Raw genomic sequence first — 19,904 nt, 5'->3', positions numbered from 1 at the left:
ACAAATGTGAAGTATTGTTTTCATGTTTTCATCTATATAGGAGCCTAATCCTAATACTTTTTAAATTTATGACAATATTTCTGCTAATTTCAAGATTAATCCTCGATTCATGAATTGACAGAAGCAGGTTCAAGCTGCTATTAAAATCAAACGCTCCTCTACTTTGTTTGTACTCTGGCTTTCAAAATTCATTTTCAGCTCAAGGACAGCCTAGAAAACTGCTGCTTAGCAGGAGCTTTTGCTCATAGTTGTGATGTGAAGGATTCACATGCGTTCCCCAACAGCAGTTTCATGGCAGTAAACATTTAAATAGTGTTTTAAGGAAAGGTATCATGATGGTTACTGCAGTTAATTACCCTTATCAGAACCATCACTTCGTCAGTGACGACATAATTTTACAGCGCATTTCCAAGTGATATGCCTATTTCTGGTACTGGTTTTGTCAGCCTTTGCGAGGACCATTTCCGTTCACCAATTACTCCTAAATGTAACCAAGCCTGAAGTTACTTATAGGGGTAAAAATGGAAGAGATGGCCTGGCCAACCCCTCAGCATGGGCAACCACCACCTGAACAGCCCCTTAATTTGCCCACACTAGGCTCTACCGGTGTGGAGAACGGCCTGCTAAATGGCTGAGCCAGGCTTGAATCTCGTCCTATCCAGCAGCCCTCCTCTTAGATACGCATTAAAAATGTTTTTTTCGGGAAAAAAAAAACGGTTTTCTGCACTCTCTACACGCGCCTCGCCGCGACCCCAGATCCCGCCCGCCGCCCTCTCCCTCAGGCAGCCCGCGCGCCCCGCCCTGAGGCGCCCCCGCGCATGCGCAGTGCCGCGGCCGCCCGGGGGACGGGGGTGCCGCGCTGCGCAGGCGGGCGGCCGCGCGGCGCATGCGCGCGGCGCGCACTCTGAGGAGGCGGGCAGAGGACGATGGAGGCGCGCAGGGTCCGCCGGCTCCGCTCGCTGCACGGGAGCAGCCGCTGTCGCCGCCACCACCGCCGGGCTCGGCGCGACCGCCTCTGAAGGCGCCGGGTTCGCCCGCTCGGGGAGCAGCCCGTGGCGCGGTGAGTCGGGGCGCGGCGCGGCGCGCGCGGGCCCCGAGGCGGCTCCTCGCAGGGCAGCCCCGCGCGGCCTCCGCGGGGCCCCCGGGCCGCGCAGCATCGCCGGGAGCGGAGAGGGGATAACGGGACAAGGTCGCTCGGCCCGCGACCCCGTCTGCTTCTTGTTTGCAGCTCTAGTATTTTGTCTCAGGCTAACGCGGACAGCGACATATCTGGGAGCCTGAGTTTGTGCTTATTAATATCTGTTCCTTGGTATGTTAAACAAAGCTGCCTGCTGTGCTGGTGTTTCTGCAGTGGAAGGTTTAACTCAGGGATTTGTTTTCCTTGTGCATTTAACATGTGATAGTCATGCTGCTTTTTTTTTTTTTTTTTTTTTTTTTTTTTTTTAGAAATACCGTAATACTGTGCAAGTGTTCTGTAAGCATGTAATCAAAAGAAATGACATGGAATTTCACCTTGTGCTGGAGAGCCAGACTTCAGAAAGGTTTTGCTTGTTTGCTGTTTGCTTCAGATACACTAGAACGCCAAGTTCTGAACTAAACCCAAGGCTTGACTGCTTGATACAGATGTTGCTACTTTCTTGGGTGAGGGGAGCCCCAGAGCCTTGCGGATGGAGTCATGTGTGTATGCTCAATGGAGTGCTTTCTTGAGTAAAAACAAAACAAAATGAACACGCTTGCCTGCAGAATGAAGTGAATACCCTCCAGAACAAGGGAGCAGGAGGCTGTAGCAATAGAGCAACTGATGCGGTTTCTGGATATAACTTGTTCTCTTTTGCTCGGATACATGGCTGATAAGTTGCAAAATGGAGAAGTTGGATAGCTGATGCAATTCTAAATAAAGGGTAGAATAGTTGCGATCTTAAAGGCATTTTAGGTCCAGTGTGTTCATTTGGTTGGGATGCACTCTGCAGTAATCATCACGGTGAATTAGTAGCATGCATCTGACAGAGAGAACTTTTTTGCAAAATAACTACTAAAAGCATTCTCATCAAAATGATTTCAACTCCTTAAAGAAAACTGCAGCCTTATGCTCCTTGTGTAGCTACTTCCTTTGAAAGATCATGAATCTTTTTAAATGCTTTTTTTTTTTAAAAAAAAAAAAAGTGTAGGGTGTAAACTGTAGTTAAAATAGTCTGAATTGGAAAGGTTCATGCAGGAAGATCTTTGCAGATTCTTATTTCTGGTTTTGTATTAATCAGGTTTTCCAGACTAATACATTGAATATTGAGGTGCATTGCTGTCTCTTGGCTAAGAATGAGAAGTTGATAAAGGATGGGAACATACAGTTGTTATATGTTGTTAAATGGTTGTTCAAGTCAGGAATCTCTAAAATAAAACCGATGTCTTAGTCTAGAAGATGAATTAACAAACAAACAATATAGGATCCTCTACAGTCAGAGGTGCTGAATATCTCATATGTAAAGTTACTTTTTTTTCTGAAACGTAGGCATTTAAGTGACTTGATTTTTATACGTAGCTCAGAAACAATCAGCCAGTGATGTGCTTCTGAAACTTGATGAAGTTGTGATTAAAAAGTAATGCAAATGAGAACCTATTAAAATTTATGCTGTGTCAGATTTCAGTCTGTTTTACAATCCCAGTAATTATATGCACGAATTGGGCACAAAAATTACACTGAGCTTGGAGCTGCCTGAAAATTGATCTACGTTTTTCCAAACTACAGATGTCAGAATAGTCAGTGTGTTGAAATGAGCGTTTCTGAACTGTTGGTCATAGGTGATACTAAACAATGAGTAACCAACAACTAAACATTGATACCTTTCAGTGGAAGATGTTATAAATTATTAACAGATGACAGTAACTGTAACTGTTAGTAGTGGTATTCTGTTAGGGCAAGAACAGGTTTATTTCAAGAACTTTCTTCAACTTGGTCTTGTCCTACTTGTAGGTGTGGGAATCTTCTGTGTTTTAATTCTGGTCTTCCTTCCAGCATCTTCTGATGGTTTTGAAGAACTTCTCAATGGCCCAGATCTCTTTGAGAAGTGTTTCTCAAAATTCTAAGTATGTCAGCTAAGTGCCTAATATTTGTGTTGGTAGCTTTGGTAATACTGAAACTTTCTTCTTTCCTTCCTTCCTCTTGTTCCCCGGTATTTTTACCACAGGCATTGAGTTTTTCCCTGGCTGAAGCTCCTTCACTTCCAGTATGGAGATGAATCGAGAAAAACTGCATACCAATAAAGCTGATGCAAGCTCAGAGTCTGCTTATCATTGTTCAGCATGTCATGATGATGAGGAGTGGGGCAGTAGTAGCCGGGGTCGAGCTAAGTCCCGAAGCCTGTCTGCTTCACCAGCCCTTGGAAGCACCAAAGAATTCCGGTATGGCTCTTGTTTCTTCCTGCTTTGCTACCTTTAAGGAAAAAAAAAGAAGTATATTGTGGTTATCTTTACTCTTTTTTTTTGTGTAACTAGTCCTGCAGCTGTGTCAAGTGATAATAAGCAGAAAGAAAAATAGCATTCATTAAAACAAAATTTGTGGTAATGAGCAGGGAGAAAGGTAATCAGTGAGCCATCATTCTAGTTGATCCATGCTGTGAAATGAACTTGAGTTTTTGAACAAGCTCACTAGGTGGTCTTCACTAAATCCACATTCATGTTAATTGGTTTCTAGTTAGCACTGCGGTCTTGCTTCTCTTTTATTGTTTTTAGTAGATCTTAAACTGTTTTTAATAAGTGTTTTTGCAATAATGTACATATGCACATACAGCTTCAGCAATACAATGCCTTACTCATTTGCTTTGTGTGTGCCTTTTAATTGCTGTCTGAGCCGATTGTGTATCGGAGTTTGGCTTCAAGAAAGAATTACATTTAGAAAGGGCTATGTGAAACATAATAGACACAAATCCCCTCTTCCTCCTTTTTTTTGGTGAAACTTAGATTCTTAGAATGTTATTGCCTGAAAACACATAAATGCAAAATAATAATTTTCAGTTTTGCAAAATCCATTGTGCTTAAATATTCTACTTCCAAGCTCTCAGGATAGACTTCAAGGTACTGGTCGTGTTTCAACATAGCTTTAGAACTTCTAAGTACCTTACAGAAATAAATTGCAAAAGCTTCTGTACTTAGGGGTATTAATTCAAAGCTTGATAGTAACTCAGAGACACAGGAGAAATACAAGTTGGCAGAACTTTATCTCTTGCTCAAGAAGTTGCTTTTAAGAGCTCCTTAAAATGCATTTCAGATAGTCCTTAGTTTAGAATGATGGAGGGAAGATATTAAACCATACCTGTAATCAAAAAAGCATGACTGTCAAAACAGGTATTGCAAAGTTCATACTGTCAAAAAGGAATCAGTTTGCAGCTAGTGCTGTATATGAAAAACCTGTACAGGAATTTAAGTTACGTGGTAACATGAGGAAGCACAAGGAAAGTTCGTGCTTGCAGATCATATTGCAGCACTTAGAAACGCCCATTTTTTTTCCATGCCAAATAGCTGCTCTCATGCTTTGTCATGTGGACAACGTGGATTCAACTTTTAATGTTGTGATCTTTGGACCCGTTAGAGCTCTTAAATAGCCTGCTTTCATTGCAGCGTGTCTTATTCCTGCGGGAAGTTTATCAGCACTTGTTACTAGCTTGTGTCTGTCCACATGCTTGGAGCCTGGGCAGAATCACGGCAGAATTGCTCAACTGATGGAATTCTCTTCCCCTCCTACTGCTTGGTAGGTAGGATAAGAGGGGAAGCTTTATAGTGAAGGGAAGCATGGCAAAAGTCTGTACCTAAAGAGATTAAAGCTTAGAAAATTATTTTGCATATGTAGTTCAGAAAGTCAATGACGTACAAAAGCCAAGTACTTCCATGGCTGGGAAATGTTCACAAAGGCTACGCTCCGACTTTGTTGTTCTAGCTAATAGGCTGTGCATCCAAGCTAAAAGGTAAGTAAGTCTTTACGTTAAAAGAATGTTCTAAAACTGGAATTTCTTTTCTCTCCTCTCCACTTGAATCTTTAGGACTACAGACTTATCTTTAGTCAACCTGTGCAAAAAGACCACATGGTCTAAATTTCTGTTTATTCTTCTGTCAAGATACAACTTTTAAACTGGAAGTGATCTTTGTAGACCTTATCCATTGTGTTTTTAACAAGATCTGTTGATTAAAAGTGTGGGGTTTTTTTTATTTTTTTTAACTTGAGTCTGCAGAGGAAACTTAGGCTAAAGTGTTGTGTGGGTCAGATGTGTATCTTTGCCTCTTGTAAGAGGAGAGATTAGCCAACTACAGGGAGTGGCATTGTTTCAGGACCTCTGTTGAAAGAAGTCAAAAAAGAGAGTTATTGGTTGAGGTGTGGGTAGAGCATGTGGGAGGTGATATTCGATGTTGTCAGAGTATTATTTTAATACCCTGCTTCTGGTGTAATTGTTATAAAGTAGACAGGTACTTACCATTCCTTTACATGTATGGTATGTGCATTAATCTGTAGCTATGTACATCGTTGCTCATTTTTCTATTAATGTAAATAAGGATAGCATTGTAAAACACTTGCTAAAAAAAACTCATCTGTCTGAGCAAGTCATAGCTAGATTTATACGTTAAGAAAAAGGAAGAGGTTTTTTTGAAAAATATAATTTTTGTGTGGGTTTGTTTGTTTGTTTTACTACTGTGTAGCACTCTTGGCTCAGACACACATACTGTTCTGTATTGTACTGCCAGAAGAGTTAAAACTAACAAGAAACTTAAGGCTAGACGTGCTTTCATGGAAAGAATTGAGAAAACTTGTTCATACCTTGTTTGAAGCTATGATGTTTTGTGCGAAGTGAAGGTTCAATGAGTAGGAAGAGTTACGTTTTAGCTTTGTAACAGATGAGCTAACACACATAAAACTATATTGACTGGTCATCAGCAAATGCAAATGTAAGAAATGTACTTTGCCCTGAATTACCTCATACGATTTTTCAAAGTGGCTTTGGTGTTTGGGAAGCTAATTGTATGCAGTTTGTCCTCACTTTCTTTATCTTTTTTTCCTCTCCAGGAGGACACGCTCCTTGCATGGACCATGCCCAGTGACCACCTTTGGACCAAAGGCCTGTATGCTGCAAAATCCTAAAACGATCATGTAAGTTGATTGTGTCAAATTAACAGTAGTATTATTCTGTGTGAAAGAAAATAGCCATTTGCTTTTCCACCACTTACTCACTTTTTGATATTCAGAGGTTTTTGTGCTGACTGATTGCCAGTATGGGGCTTATATTGCAGAAAATAGCCTCTCATTTAAATCACAGAGACCTTTTGAAAGGTCTTTCTGGGAGGAAAATGGATGATAGCATTGCAAGTGGATTCTCAAGTAAAACCAAATTAGATGTTTATCAGCTTAGTCTGTGGGTTAAGAAGTATACTACATTATCGCATAGTAAATATATATGCATACACGCAAAAGTTGTTTTTCAGTGGTGGAAGAATGAAGGAACAAGGGTTTTTATGGACAACATGAAGAGAAATTGCTCTGTGGTGTACACTTGTAGTTTGAAAATCTGTGGCATTTTCTGTGTATGAATATCTAGACAAGTTTGCTTTTCATCTATGTTGCTGGTAAATTTAGTGTGTAGTTAGGGTGTGGAATCTATTCAGCTACGTGAGCATTTTATTTTTGTAGGTTGAATGACATAGAGTATTCCCTTTTTTCATCATGTATTATATGCTTAGTAAACAGTGTCTTGACTTGGTCAAATAAGGAATTGATAGGGACTGTAGATATATGGGAACTATTAAGTTAATGTTCTTTTGAAAAGCTCTTATTGCTCTGATTTTCAGCTAAATATAGTTAACTTTATGGTATTTAGATTTTAGATTTATTTGCCTAGATCTTTACCTAAATAATAGTAGTTATCCTCAAATCAAGTTGGTGTGATGGTCATCTTTCACAAGATGTGACAGAAATCTTGGAGGGTTGGGAAACTCTCAACTTCCTCATGCTTTTCTTCTGTTCTTAGTTTAGTGCCTTGTTATACTGAGGTTCATCTGAAAATCTAGTTTGCATTGACCCACCTGACTGCTGAATATGCTCCTCCCCATGGGCTGAGCCGGCTTTGGTGCAATATAAGGAGCAGTTCAGGAGCAGTTCAGTACAGAGGCAGTGGCGATACGAAGGGCAAACTACTTGCCAAGGAAGACAGCTAATGCAGTGTTCAGAGTAGCTGAGGAAATAAGACATTCTCAGGTTGTAGAAGGAAAGGATTATTTGAAACTAAATTGTAAGCTTCTGTTTGTGTTTCTTGTGACTTCTTATTGTGGCTTTTAAAACATGCAATTTTTTTTGATACTGCTTTTTTCTTGTTAGTCAATAATAATGTTAAATTCTCTTCACTAAAGAGAATGTAACAGAAAATCCTACTTTGTGAATATGGACATCAGTTAGAAATGATCTTAAAGTCTTACTTGTTTAGTGCTAATGGTGATAACTGCATTGAAAAACCGCCTTGTTGAAGTCTGTTACATAAAAAGATCAGAAGAACAGAATGGTTATTAAGTATTTATATTTTGGGAAAAGAGGAGTGCTCAGTTACCTGTTTTTAAACTCTTTCTTGAAATGGCATTTTTTCCCCTATGAAACCTCGTTGCCTCTGAAGTTCTGTAATACTCTTTTATAAGTCTTTTTTTTTTTTTCTGAAAACCTCATAACCTATTATTGAGACTGATCAAAATACTTTTCCGGAAATCAACTTTAGAGAAAATGCCTTCTGTGAGGTATCGGTTTAGTGAGAAGTGATGTAAGCCTCAGTTTTTGGAGTTTTGTTGTACTTGCCTTTTTTTCTGAGAAAAAAAAAAAATGAAGATCATACAGCATGTTAGGAATAATTTCTCCTTTAGTAGAACTACATGGAATTGGTGAGTACAGTTGAAATAGATTGATTTGAATAATTTTTGTGTTAGTTCTTGGATTTTTAAATGGAAAGCAGTACTGCAGTCTTTATTTCATTGCTTGCTACTTTACAAAGTAGCCTGATTAAGGTGAAATATGAGGGGGGGTGTTTCTGTATATATATTTTCTTTTTCAATAGTATTGAGATCTGAGGAATTCAATTTTATTAAATGAACTTCAGTATAGAAAGTCACATTTTTAGCCACCGGTTATGTAAAAATGGCATATAAAACTTCTGTTCCTTTGCATTTGTTCAGCAACAGTAAACATGTAAATGTTAAACATTACTTTTTTTCAATTGCCGAGTGCTGCTGCTTGGCAAATGAAGGCAAGAGAACTCTTCCCATATGAACTGCAATCGGAGATCATGGTGATACTTAAGACTAAATACTTTATCTTCAAAAAAACAACACCCTGCTTTAAGCGGTGAGATTGGACTAGATGATCTCCAGAGGTCCCTACGAACATCAAATATTACATAATTCTGTGATAGTAAAATCCAATGAAATTAAATTTAGTGTAATGTTGATAGCTTGTACATAGTACTGAGTGTAGAAAAAACTGTATGTTTATACTGCTGTGTGTTACATAATAATATTTAGAGAGAGTTGCAGCAGTTTATGCGTTGCTTAAGGTGCTCAGTTTTAGAGTATTTCATTAGCATATAATTTCTGTTGTACTCAATGTTCTATATAGGCATTCAGCTTTTTTTCTTGACAGTAACATGAGCAAGTTGTTGTGTCATCCTTAGCGGCATCTGTTTTGTTTTAACCCTTAATGTGCTAACTCCAGATCTCTCTGTAATTTTGGCTTGCACAGCATTTATACTAATCTGCTTTGCTTCGTGGATTAGCTGCGCCATATGGAAAAAGATGAGATGTTTAAAATCTATGAAATTATGTAGCTCAAAAGGAATTGCAAACTTAAGTAGAAAAATGCAGCAGAATGTTCCTAAATCAGCCTAATGTATTATGGAGCAATGTGAAATTCTACTACTGAATCTACTTTTGTCACTAGAAAGCTACAAAATTATTTTACACAAGTAGCTTAGTTCTTGAGGTTCTCAACTCTTTAAATGCAATCTCACAATAGAAAAACAGAACAGTTTTGAAAGTCTTTTTAAAGTTCAGCTTTGCTTAATTTCAAGCAGTAGTTACTTGTGTTACTTTAAGCAGATAAATCTATTTTGGTTTTAACACTCAGAAAAAATTAATGAATATTTAGGATAGTGTTTTTAGGAAACACTGCACAAGACTTGCCTGTACTTGCATATCTCTAAAGTTTACCTTGATACTGTACTGAAATAGAATATTTCAGGTTTTGTTAAGATCTTAATTTTGGGGCTTCTTGATAAGAAGTATTAAAGAGTTGCAGTACAGATTGCCCAGAATAGACTTTAAATAGTGACTTTTAAATAGCTTTTTCTGATTCCATAATTGTTTATTTTAATTTTAAGTCAGTTAAAGAGAGAGCAGTAAGACGAGAGGGGGATTCTGGAAGCATCAGTTCAGATAGCAGTTAAAGAACTTGATTCCAGTGGCCTTTGTAGTGCTTGTATTAAAGTTCCTGCTGGCAAACGTTAATAGCTTGTTAGCAGTTGCAGGAATGGGCAACTTAACGCAGTGTTGCCTCTTGGTATGGTGAAACACTGATTGAATGCAGAGGAGAAAAAGCATCATTACAATTATAACCTATTGTATCCTTTGTATTGTTTGAGGACTGTATGTGATTATAATTAAGAATGTACTCTTAACTGGACTAGAACCTTGTCAAAACAGATCCTAAAGTTTTATGCTGCTTTTTTGTTCTGTTCTTCAGGCACATACAGGACCCAGCAAGCCAGCGGTTGACATGGAACAAACCTCCCAAGAGCGTCCTCGTTATTAAAAAGATACGTGATGCTAGTCTGCTGCAGCCTTTTAAAGAGCTCTGTGTGTATCTTACTGAGGTAATGAAACATAACACCTTCTTTGTTCTTGTACAATAATTAAATATATATATTTATATCTAAACTATTCTCAGTCTTATTGATTCTGTTACAGGTGGAATGTGTGGAATTGTGTAGGGTAAAGAATTGTTATGCATTTTGCACTGGAAGCAATAAACCTTTCAGAGCAGTATTTGGAGTTTAAAAAAAAAAAGGAAAGGCTAAATTGTTTCTTTCGCTCCTTTTAATTTATTACATAGGCAATATGTGCTTCAAAATTCTCAATAATATTAGACCACATCAGTAAAATATTAATGATATGTTTTAAACTAATGGGAATTGTGGGGAAAATCAAGTATTTTCGTCATGCTAAGAGATTATTAGTAACCTTATCTTGCCTCTTTTAAGGTGAATAACATGATAGTGTATGTAGAAAAAAAGGTTTTGGAAGACCCAGCCATAGCTAATGACGATAATTTTGGACCAGTGAAGAAGAAATTTTGCACCTTCAGAGAAGGTATGGAAATGCTTTCTTGAAAGAAAAACAGACTTAGAGATTATTTGTCTTAGCATTCCCAAACTTTATTTTTATCTATTTATTTATTTTAAGATTATGATGATATCTCCAATCAGATCGATTTTATCATATGCCTGGGAGGAGATGGGACCTTACTTTATGCTTCTTCACTTTTTCAGGTTGGTCTTCATAGTAAATGATTTAAAGCTTGCTTTTCCATTTTGGAGTATTCAAAGATTGTTTTTTCTGTTGTTGCAGAGAACTGCATGTTTTGTCTGTTATTCATTGTTTTTATCGAGTTTATCCTTTAACCCTTACCTCCTGAGAATAACATATATGCCTCATTACTGTATCACTGTTTTTATTGTGCACAGTTAAAACTACATCAATAGTCAAAATACTGCGTTTATTCAGTAGCTTTTAAATTCTTTTCTTTATTGATAGGGTAGTGTACCTCCAGTTATGGCTTTTCATCTGGGATCCCTTGGATTTCTTACTCCATTTAATTTTGAGAATTTTCAATCCCAAGTCACTCAGGTTATAGAAGGTAAATTTAAGGGGACAGGGTGTGTTTTTTATTAAGTGTTTTTGCAGATTTTTCTAAGATTGGTTAATTTTTTATGTTGACTCACTTAAGTTTTTCCATAAAACTGGGTCACAAAACATTTATATTAAGCTAAAAAAGAAAAAGGAATTGTATTGATCTGGCAAGTGCTTCCATCCATACCATGGCTAAGAGTGTGCTTTTCCTGTGTAAAATAAAAAGTAAAAGCAAATGCAAATCTCATATCTGAAATGATAGTTAAATAAGTAGTTGTAAAGAAAGTCGTATTTCATATTTCACATAAAAGTAATTTTCTTCTAAACAGAATTCATAAAAGACTTTGTCCCTTCAATACAAGGTTATTTGGGTTGTACTCAAAATAATGATTTCTGAAAGTATGGAGGATTTTCATGTTTCTAGAGTGGTGTCATTTAATGGATTTTTGTAATGCAGTGTTTTTTTTTAAACTTAGCTTCTGTTGCAGTGGAAGTTACTTAATGTTTCAGGTTTTTCTAAACTTTATCTTTTTCTTATAAAACTTAACATTTCTTTTTACACGATAGGGAAAGGGAAAAAAGTATAGCTCAAATTTGACTTTGTTTTTGCTCATTACTATTAAAAATTGATTTGACCTTAACAAAACATAGACAATTCCCTTTTGAATGAAATTAGAAATGTTGAAAGCGTGGGGACAGATGGTGTTTTGCTGGAATTGGAAGTAATTACAGAGTTTAATTTACTATTTTAGCATGGAATTTTTGCTCATTTTCTCCTGTATTTTACTTCTAGGCAATGCAGCACTTGTTTTACGAAGCAGGCTGAAAGTGAGAGTAGTAAAAGAGAACAGAGAGAAGACAACAATACAGAACGGTATAGAAGAAAATGGAGTAGTATCTACAAACATAGAGAAAGAAGTGGGCAAACAAATTATGCAATATCAGGTCAGAGGGCAAAATAAGTAAAGAAACAAATGAAAAAACTAATAAGCGATTTGAAAATTGTTTTTATTTATCAGTTTCCCTTTCTCATTAGTTCACTTTACCCAGTAGTGTGTGGCAGATCTATGTTGGTATATTTTACAATATCTGCACTGAATAATGAGGGAGTGGTGTTCCTCATTACTTACTGCAATCATAAGTGCTAATATTATACTGTATTGTACTAATATTTTCCTTTTTTTCTTTAGAAGAAAATAGCAACTTTAAAACAGGCTCTCCCATTTATAAAAATGAAAATCCCTGCACATTGTTGACAACCAACTTCTAGACATAAATTGTAATTCTTAACATCAAAGAAAACAAACAAACAAAACCACCCAAAACCTTCAGCTGGCACTTAATAATCCACAATTGTAATTCAAAAGTTGCAAAGATCTGAAAAGCATGTTTTTGCTTGTCGTTTGTTACATTGCCAAGTCAGCAATAGTAGAGTAGTGATATTTGATATCATTGTAGGTCCTAAATGAAGTTGTAGTAGATCGTGGTCCTTCTTCATACCTTTCCAATGTAGATGTCTTTCTAGATGGACACCTTATAACCACAGTGCAAGGGGATGGTAAGTCTGCTCCTTGAGTCACGTTGCTGATCAGCTCTTGTGTAGACTACCATTTTACCAGAGGCTGGTTTCTCTCATATGGAAGCAATATCTCCAGCTTCAGTTCCTGAGTTACAGAAAAGGTGCAAAGGATAGATAAGGCTTTGCTTTGATAACTTAGGGAATCCACAATAGCATCAATGCCTTAAAGAATATTGCAGGTTTTGTTGTATATATAACATTGTGAAGACAAGTGATGGCTTCTCTAATATATTAGGATAAAGGACAAAAGCAGCTCAGAAAACAGTTTGCCTGGTTATCAGTAATTTGCTGAAGGGCCAAGATCTATTAAAGCTGAGTTCTCTAAGTTGAAGTTCGTAAACTGCAATTTTTATCCCTTACCGACACATGAATGCCACTGTTACATGGCAAGATAAGCTACAAGATATGTAGCCTGAGAGCTAGAAATTTGTGCAATTTCCATGAGGCTGTACAACAAACATGCTGTCCAGCAATTAGAAGAGAGTTTCTGGCTTTTTATATATTAGACTACAGCTCTTATGCGAAGTCCAAGTTGATACATTCTTTGCTTCATGTTTGTGACAGTCCTATTTCTTAGTCTTCTAAAACCAGTGTTGGTTCTAGTGTTAATGTAAGCAAAACTTTGCTCTTTTCACAGGAGTCATTGTCTCCACACCGACTGGTAGCACCGCATATGCCGCTGCAGCAGGAGCTTCTATGATTCATCCCAATGTTCCTGCAATAATGATCACTCCAATCTGCCCTCACTCACTGTCTTTCAGACCTATTGTTGTTCCTGCTGGAGTGGAGCTCAAGGTTAGCTTATTCTGTGTTATTTTTCCTTGCAAGCTAAAAGCTGCTATAAGCAAGGGATCCTGACACAAAAGAAGCGGTCAGGAATTGCTGTGTATTGAGTTTCCTGCAATTCTTTTATTTGTGGGAGGACTTGATCAAATCTCTTTGGAGAATACATCTTTGTGTAAAATAATAACCCACTATGACTAAACTTTTGTACAGTTTTTTACTGGATTGTAGTTGTGCAGCCTTCCTCAAAAAATGTGTAGTGTATTTGTGTTCTGATGAATGGAATTTTATATCATTTCTGCTAAAGTGCATGCAACTCGGTGAAGTTCAAATGAATGAAAAATTCTCCATGGCTAAAGCTACTGCAGATTTTACATGTGTTAGCAGAGGTGTCTGCAGTTCACTGCTTTTTTTTTTGTTACAGTAGATGTAATCTTGCAGAAAATGTTGGCATGTAAAACCTGAATATAAAATGGATTTGTTTATTGTGCAATTTTAGTTAATGCATCTGTTTAAGGAAGAATCAACCCCCATTCTACTCATTAAGTAGCTTGAAAGCTTGTAACGGCTAAGTTGGAAAAGAGATAACATCATTAGAAGGATTTTCCTTGGCATTAAGAAATATGTGCTGTGTTGTTATTCTTGTTTTACTACATGAATTGGATGATTGTTTATTCATGTCACAGCTGTCCATCCAGTTATCTATGTGGCAATGGGTGTTAGCAGCCAGTGACAGTCACTTGTCCTTTTCTGGCATAAGAACAAAAGAACTTATGTCAAGTATGAGCAATTAACTTATAGCTTCCTGAATCTAATAATTTTAAAGCTAAAAGCCTATTGCTCTTGATACCTTTTTTTTTTTTTTTTTTTTTTGGAAGAAATGCTAAGTAAATTCATGGAACCAACTTGTTCCTGCACTGTCTGTAACTGGAAGATCTTTCTGTTTAATAATCTTGCTAGAGAGAAGTTTTTGACATATAGAAGAACATATACCAAACATGAAATGAATGTTAGAACTTGTTTAGTATGTTCCTGCAGAGCTATTACTGACAGATGTCAAATTTCAGTGGAACTGTAAAATTGGAAAGACTAAATTCTATACTCAAAGGGAAGATGAAAAAAGTTTCTTCCTTGCTCTTGAAAAAAGAAAGTATAATAGTCTTGCAAGCTGAAATTTTGTTCTTTTCTCTTTTTCAGATTATGCTTTCCCCAGATGCCAGGAATACAGCATGGGTTTCATTTGATGGAAGGAAGAGACAGGAAATATGCCATGGAGACAGGTCAAGTCTTTTTTAAGCTGTAGTATCTCTTTTAAATATAGAAAATAGCTGTTTGTGCATTTCTCTCATTCTGTTTAGACTATCAAAAGAGCAATGAAGAAAAAAGCATTTATCAACCCTAATACTGCTTAGCTGGCAAGAAAGGGATGTATCTTTAGAAATTTCTGTAAATTTTAATTAACGATAAATCTTGGACGTCTAAGAAGAGTTAAACCAACAGGAGCTAGCTATATTCAGTGCCTCTCTAAATAATGTTATATGCTTAAACCAAGCTTAACAATTGCAAGTTAAAACTTGCAATTTAAAAGCCAAGATGATGACTTAAATTTTCCTTTGTCCCAGTGTTGAGGTTGAGAATGCAGGACTTCACAGAGTGGGTTCAAAATTCTCCCTGTGCGAAAAAAAAAAAAGCTTATCTGCAGTGCTTCTATTAGCAATTTGGAGCCCTGTGTTCACTCTGATTAGATGTGCCTGCATTCTTGGTTGTTACCTTATTATGGAAACGTATTCTTTTCAGCCAAATGGCTGAACACAGTAGTAGCTTAGTTAGTGCCTTAAGGATTAACAACAAAAAAAATATATATCCAGGGTCACTTCTGAGAGGGTTTATTGCCAATCATTACCCCTGACTGACCTGGAGTCTTCTGTGTTGTTGCAGTATTAGCATCACTACCTCTTGCTATCCCCTTCCTTCGATCTGTTTCCGAGATCCTGTGAGCGACTGGTTTGAAAGTTTGGCTGAGTGTTTACACTGGAATGTTCGGAAGAAGCAAAATAACTTTACTGTTGAAGAAGAAGAATTTTAAGTGTCTGCATCTAAAAAGACTCATGGGAATGGAAAGTGGCAGTATCCCTTCTGTTAAAACATCTGGGTTTTAAGTTTTTGGCTAACATGAACGGAGACCAAGACTAACGTATACAGTGAAGTACCTCATAGTAGTCTGATCTGTTGATGGCCTGAAGTCATTGTGCTATTTCCTGTCTACCAGGAAAAGGAAGAAATTAGGTTCCGATTGTTGCAATCCAGATAAAATTTCCTTTAAATTAGAAATTTCAAAATGGCTTATTTCTGGTGGCATTGACAAGCAGGTCTGTAGGTTTGATTGTAACCAATAACTTGCCAATAACAAGGTAGACTGCATGCAGAAGCATAATAGAGTAGTGGCATTAAAACATTTAATTTGGTATACTTATTATTCCATTTGTTAAGATTTTTTTTCTGGATATAAAACCTTAAGGAATTTTATTTTAAAAGAGGCTTTTTGCTAACTAAATATATCTTGCTCAGAATGCCTCCCTATCAAGGCAGCCTTTACAATACTTTCTCTGTAGCCGCAAACATGACAAACTGTGAAGGAACATGCAGGAATATGTTTTCTCTGAATAGATGGGACTAGTTTTAAAAAATAGGGAAGAAAAATCTCTTGTGCACATTTGATTGATGATAGCTGAGGGTCAAACACTGTTCACTGTATAAATATCCACAAATAGCATGGGCAAGTGCTGGCGTGGGCTAACTTGGGGTTAGAGTGATTTGCATTTTGGTAGCTGAGCTAATTTGTAGCTCTGAAGTTTCCGTTGGTGAATTATCAATGTGTTCGATTTTGTACTGTTTTATTGTGTGGAACGAATGGTAGTATTAGAGACTAGGGAGTTAAAATGTCACCAGGTGCTCGGGAAGAGCTTGGGCTTGAACTACAATTACCACTATATTGTCTAGTTCCGCTGTCTGGAAGAAAAACTATATCCTAAACTATCCGGAATGCCTTCAACATTCACAGGTATCATCTTCCAACTCTGGGTGCTTAGTACTGCAGAAGGGAATACTGCGTGGGTAGGCTGATCAGTTGAGAATACACATTCCCAGCATAGTAGCAATGGTGCCTTCAGCACACGCAACGTATTCTAAGTCTCGTATGTACTTTTTTAAGATGCTTTCAAATGTTTCTAACTTCTTGATGTACATATTTTATTGTACATGCTTTTATTAAAAAAATAACAGTTTGGAAAAAGGGCTTGTACTGTATGTTGGCTGAAAAAATGTAAAGCCCAAGTACATTGTTTACATTTATGTTCTTTGTGGTGCAGTCTCATGATGATACTATCCAAACTGTAGCATTTTCAAAGTGTTGCTGCGTTGGCCATTAAAGGAGTGGATATTATCTGTTATATACATGGCCTACACTGTAATATTGGGGAGGAATTAATTTCTTACTGGTTAACATGGGAATTCTTTACGAGGGGTTTGAGGAGCTGGGTTGAACTCTTCATGCTTGTCTTATGTTTTTTGTGTGGTCCAAGGCAGTAAAGGGAAATGTGGTAATGAATGAACTCTGAATAACCTACTCTCCTTATGAATGTCTCTTCCTTTTTGGATGCTGCCCTAGTCTGTCTAATTTTATTAAATCAAGATGAGAGCACTTTTCATAAAGCAGAAGCAAGCTCTCAGTTAAGGATACAAATTACAATGAAATTGTGTTGTTAAAAGTAATGCTCAGTTTGTAAATTTTGTAAAATAGAATATTGGTTTAATTTAGTCTAAACAAACAAATTTTATGATATTTTGGAATTTTTCAAATAGCTTTTGGCATTTACCTTTCACTTCAGTCTGCAGTAATCTGTAAACTGCTTTGAAGTTGCTTACGGGTTTTTTAGATGGAGTATTCAGTTATTAAATAGCCGTTTACTTTTTGAGCTATAGAAGCATCAAACTTTATGCTTTAAAACCATTCATTTTCTTATTTAGACACGCAATAATTGAGACAAAGAACAGGGTACAGTGGTTGTATAAATGCATTAAATGCATTAAGCGAAAAGTAAGCAGAATGCTAAGCACGTTAGGGAGTGGAAATCATTTTGAGGAGGTGAGATGAAATGATTAATGAGCCTTATTTAGTGTTTTTAAAGATAAAACTATTCAGCACTTTTTATTTATGCTTTTTCATAATAGTAAATCTCATGGAGTAAATTATCAACTTCTAACTTTCAGTGTATAGTTCATGAAATCTGTAAACAAAACTTATTTTACTACTTTCTCTGAATTAGATTTCCTGGGATGTCTTTAAATTTATCCTCTATTGCAATCGCATTATGGGCTTTGCAGCTTCTGCAGTTTTGCTTGTACTGCTCTTCCTGCTCAATGACGATCTCGTCCTCGGGTCACTGCGCAGTCGAGTAGAGAGGTACAACCACTGACTGTGGGGGACAGGGATGGATGGGTGGACGTATGGATGGATTTAGGTCAGAAAAGACACTTGGATTATAATATTCCTAGCTGCTCTTTACCAAAACACAATCCAAATTATTTGTTAATAGATTACGAATTTATCTGACTGTCCAAAGTCCCTTTTCAAGGCCTTTACTCCTCAAACCAGCAATTCGCAGGTATGACAGTGAGGTTTGATTGGCATTCAGATTTTGCATATTTGACTGTTTAAAGTGTGCATGTGGTGGGAAGTACAGCGGGGAGAGCAACATCTGTTGAAACTAGAGTTGAAACAGAAAAAGCTAATGCAGACTGGGTTACATTTTGCAACAACAAAAAAGAAAACTCATTTTGCTTGCTCTGTTACAGGAACTCCTTTAAGGTGAACTAGTGAGGTAGCTTTTTGCTGGTTATGAGCAGTATTTCTAATATAAGGGTTTGTTCACATGCTTTCCAATCTCAACAGAGCCAGAGAGAGGCTTGGAAGTGAATATGTTTAGAAGAAAATCTGATTTTTTTTAAAGAAAAATCTTGTTACATATTGTTAATGTTCCAAAAATTTGTTTTAAATATTGTTGAAAACAAATATTTTTCAATCCTTTCAATAAATTCCTTTTTTAAAAGTTGCATACGTGCAGCAGCAGCTTTTTGAATGTTGGAAATATAAAATTAGGTATACACAATTGCTACTTGTAAGCCAAAAATGCAGTTTGGGTATTTTATACATTGTCTCATGGACAGTAGCTTCTGTTTTCTAGAAGTGTGTGCAGGTCTTTCTAAATGTCTAAAATTGGATACCAGTATTTTAGCAAAAGTTCCAAAGTAAAAGGTTTGGGATTTGCTGTGCAAGTTGAAACAAATTTAAAGCAGCCCAGAAGAGGAAGATATAACTTGGCCTTTGGCCTATATGAAACTTTAGGAGGGTGTCAACACTACCATTGGGATTATCTAGATTGTTCATGGAGTAATGATGTGGCAGCATGGATTTCAGCTGTCTCAGTAAGAAAAAAAAAAAAAAAAAACCCTCTGCTATTGGATGCAAAGCTCAGTATTGATTTTGCTTGCTGCTGCTCTTCCCTGGATTAGTAAATCAAATTTAATCTTTGTGCAGTAATTCCACCTCTTGATGACAATCTCCTCCTTGTGCAACGAGAAGATTTACTGCATTGTTAATGAGTGGTGGAGAAGCACCTATTGTTTGCAGTGGTATTAAAAGTTGTTTTGTCATAGACATGACTGTGTAGTGCTTTTTAAGACAATTTTAACTAGCTATACCAATTAAGGATTTGTTCATGTGGAGCACAGGATTAGAGGCCTAAAAGCTCTTCGCCAAATTATCTTCTATTTCATGTGCGAGGTGTTAAAATGTTTGTTTTTGTAGCTTTTCTGTAATGCAAAGTAGTATCAATTGTGGAGATGAGGAGGAGTTTGGCCTTGTGTGGTTCTCAAACAATTCTTATTAATTAAGCATGGAGAAATTAGTTTGACCTCCTGCTTCTGCACTAACAAGTGCTATGTAAAAAAATTGAGCAAATGACCAAAACCAGAAAGCCTGTTTTCCATACCATTCTAGGTAAAAACTTGCTAAGACTTTTGACAGTGGAATATCTTGATGGTTATGTAGAGCCTCCTTTATTTATTTATTTTTGTACGATGGGGATGGTGTGGTTTGTTCCCATTGCTTTCCTTTTTTGATTGGTGAGAGCTGATTAATAATGTGATAACTGCTTTTTGTTAAGGCAGAATAATCTGCCTTAATATTATAAAATGTGAAGTTGGTTGTCCCAGTCAGGTGGCGTAATGATTATCTGTATCCAGGATCAGATTAGCTGGGTAAAAAGTGCTGAAATTTATGCTGTGCGGTCTGACTATAGACATTTAACCTCTTCCTGCCACCAGTGTATATAGAATAGATTCACTTCAGGTTGGGAAGACTATTGCAATAAATATTTTTTATAGAACTTTTGAGTTTTTCCCTGTAAAAGTCTTCTAAGTTATAATAAATCAACTGTTTTGTGCAGTGCCCATAATTTAAAGATGTAGATGAAGGGAAATGTGGCAATTATCACAGCACATGTTAATTGTGGTTCCAGCCTCTTCCATACTGTTTATTCCCACCTAAGTGATGCTGTTGATGTAA

The 19,904-nt window shown here is 36.9% G+C and overlaps 1 protein-coding gene across 2 annotated transcripts; it reads left to right on the top strand.

The window, feature by feature from the left end:
- The first annotated feature begins 921 nt into the window (after nucleotides 1-921).
- NADK (NAD kinase) lies at nucleotides 922-17,362 on the top strand. 2 transcript variants are annotated; one of them, XM_088536180.1, is made up of 12 exons: nucleotides 922-1,060; nucleotides 3,183-3,396; nucleotides 6,047-6,130; nucleotides 9,752-9,881; nucleotides 10,269-10,377; nucleotides 10,471-10,556; nucleotides 10,822-10,924; nucleotides 11,711-11,862; nucleotides 12,376-12,475; nucleotides 13,134-13,291; nucleotides 14,477-14,559; nucleotides 15,218-17,362. In XM_088536180.1, the coding sequence occupies exons 2-12, from the start codon at nucleotides 3,224-3,226 to the stop codon at nucleotides 15,363-15,365; spliced, it is 1,326 nt and encodes a 441-aa protein (XP_088392306.1). In that variant the 5' UTR covers nucleotides 922-1,060; nucleotides 3,183-3,223; the 3' UTR covers nucleotides 15,366-17,362. The 2 variants fall into 2 exon arrangements, with proteins under 2 accessions (XP_088392306.1, XP_088392305.1); XM_088536179.1 differs by lacking the exon at nucleotides 922-1,060 and adding an exon at nucleotides 3,040-3,081.
- The last annotated feature ends 2,542 nt before the right edge of the window (nucleotides 17,363-19,904 follow it).

Source organism: Tinamus guttatus, unplaced genomic scaffold, assembly GCF_059628265.1.
Source record: "Tinamus guttatus ecotype Peru unplaced genomic scaffold, ASM5962826v1 Tinamus_guttatus_pri_ptg000652l, whole genome shotgun sequence".
Classification (NCBI taxonomy): domain Eukaryota; kingdom Metazoa; phylum Chordata; class Aves; order Tinamiformes; family Tinamidae; genus Tinamus; species Tinamus guttatus.
This window is presented reverse-complemented; position numbering and strand designations above follow the sequence as displayed.